The 682-nt window shown below is 55.1% G+C and overlaps 1 protein-coding gene across 1 annotated transcript in view; it reads right to left on the reverse strand.

Annotated features, from left to right (window-relative positions):
- Nucleotides 1-674, reverse strand: part of LOC108382000 (spore wall protein 2-like) — a gene marked incomplete at its 5' end in the record, with an annotated part of 2,221 nt that extends 1,547 nt beyond the window's left edge. The window contains one exon of the mRNA XM_017638400.1: nucleotides 5-674. Coding sequence (XP_017493889.1) covers nucleotides 5-674 — 670 coding nt within the window. The remainder of the gene's footprint in view (nucleotides 1-4) is intronic.
- Nucleotides 675-682: the final 8 nt, after the last annotated feature.

A 682-nucleotide genomic window follows, 5' to 3' on the forward strand; every position in this document is an offset into this window, starting at 1 on the left:
CCACTTGCTCCGGGAGCGCCTGGCTTGCCTTTCTCTTCAGATGAGTCTTCCTCTGAAGAACTGTCATCGGCTTTCCGCTTTCTGCGCGCTCCGTCTGCGCCTTTGGCACCTTCTCCTCCACTTGCTCCGGGAGCGCCTGGCTTGCCTTTCTCCGCTGATGAATCCTCCTCTGAAGTACTGTCGGAGGCGTTCCGCTTTCTACGCGGTGATTTGCCCTTCTCTTCTGACGATGACGAGTCCTCCTCGGACGAACTATCATCGGCTTCCCGCTTCCTACGCGCTCCGTCTGCACCCTTGACACCTTCTCCATCACTTGCTCCGGGAGTGCCTGGCTTGCCTTTCTCTTCTGACGAATCCTCCTCTGAAGTACTGTCATCGGCTTTTCGCTTTCGACGCGCTGCATCTGCGCCTTTTGCACCCTCTCCGGCGCTTGCTCCAGGAGCGCCTGACTTGCCCTTCTTTTCTGACGATGACGAGTCCTCCTCCGATGAACTGTCATCGGCTTTCCGCTTTCTGCGTGCCACATCGCTACCATCAGCTCCCGCTTTATCCAAAGGCTGACGTCTCCTACGAACTTCGCTGTCATAAGGCTTTTCGAGATGATAGTACCGCTCGTAGGCATCTTCACCTTCGAGTTCATTACTATCTTTGACATGATGACGATGATTGCATAAGTCCACGT

The sequence above is a fragment of the Rhagoletis zephyria genome, unplaced genomic scaffold (assembly GCF_001687245.7).
Source record: "Rhagoletis zephyria isolate East Lansing unplaced genomic scaffold, Rhagoletis_zephyria_1.1 Rzeph_scaffold_24732, whole genome shotgun sequence".
NCBI lineage: Eukaryota > Metazoa > Arthropoda > Insecta > Diptera > Tephritidae > Rhagoletis > Rhagoletis zephyria.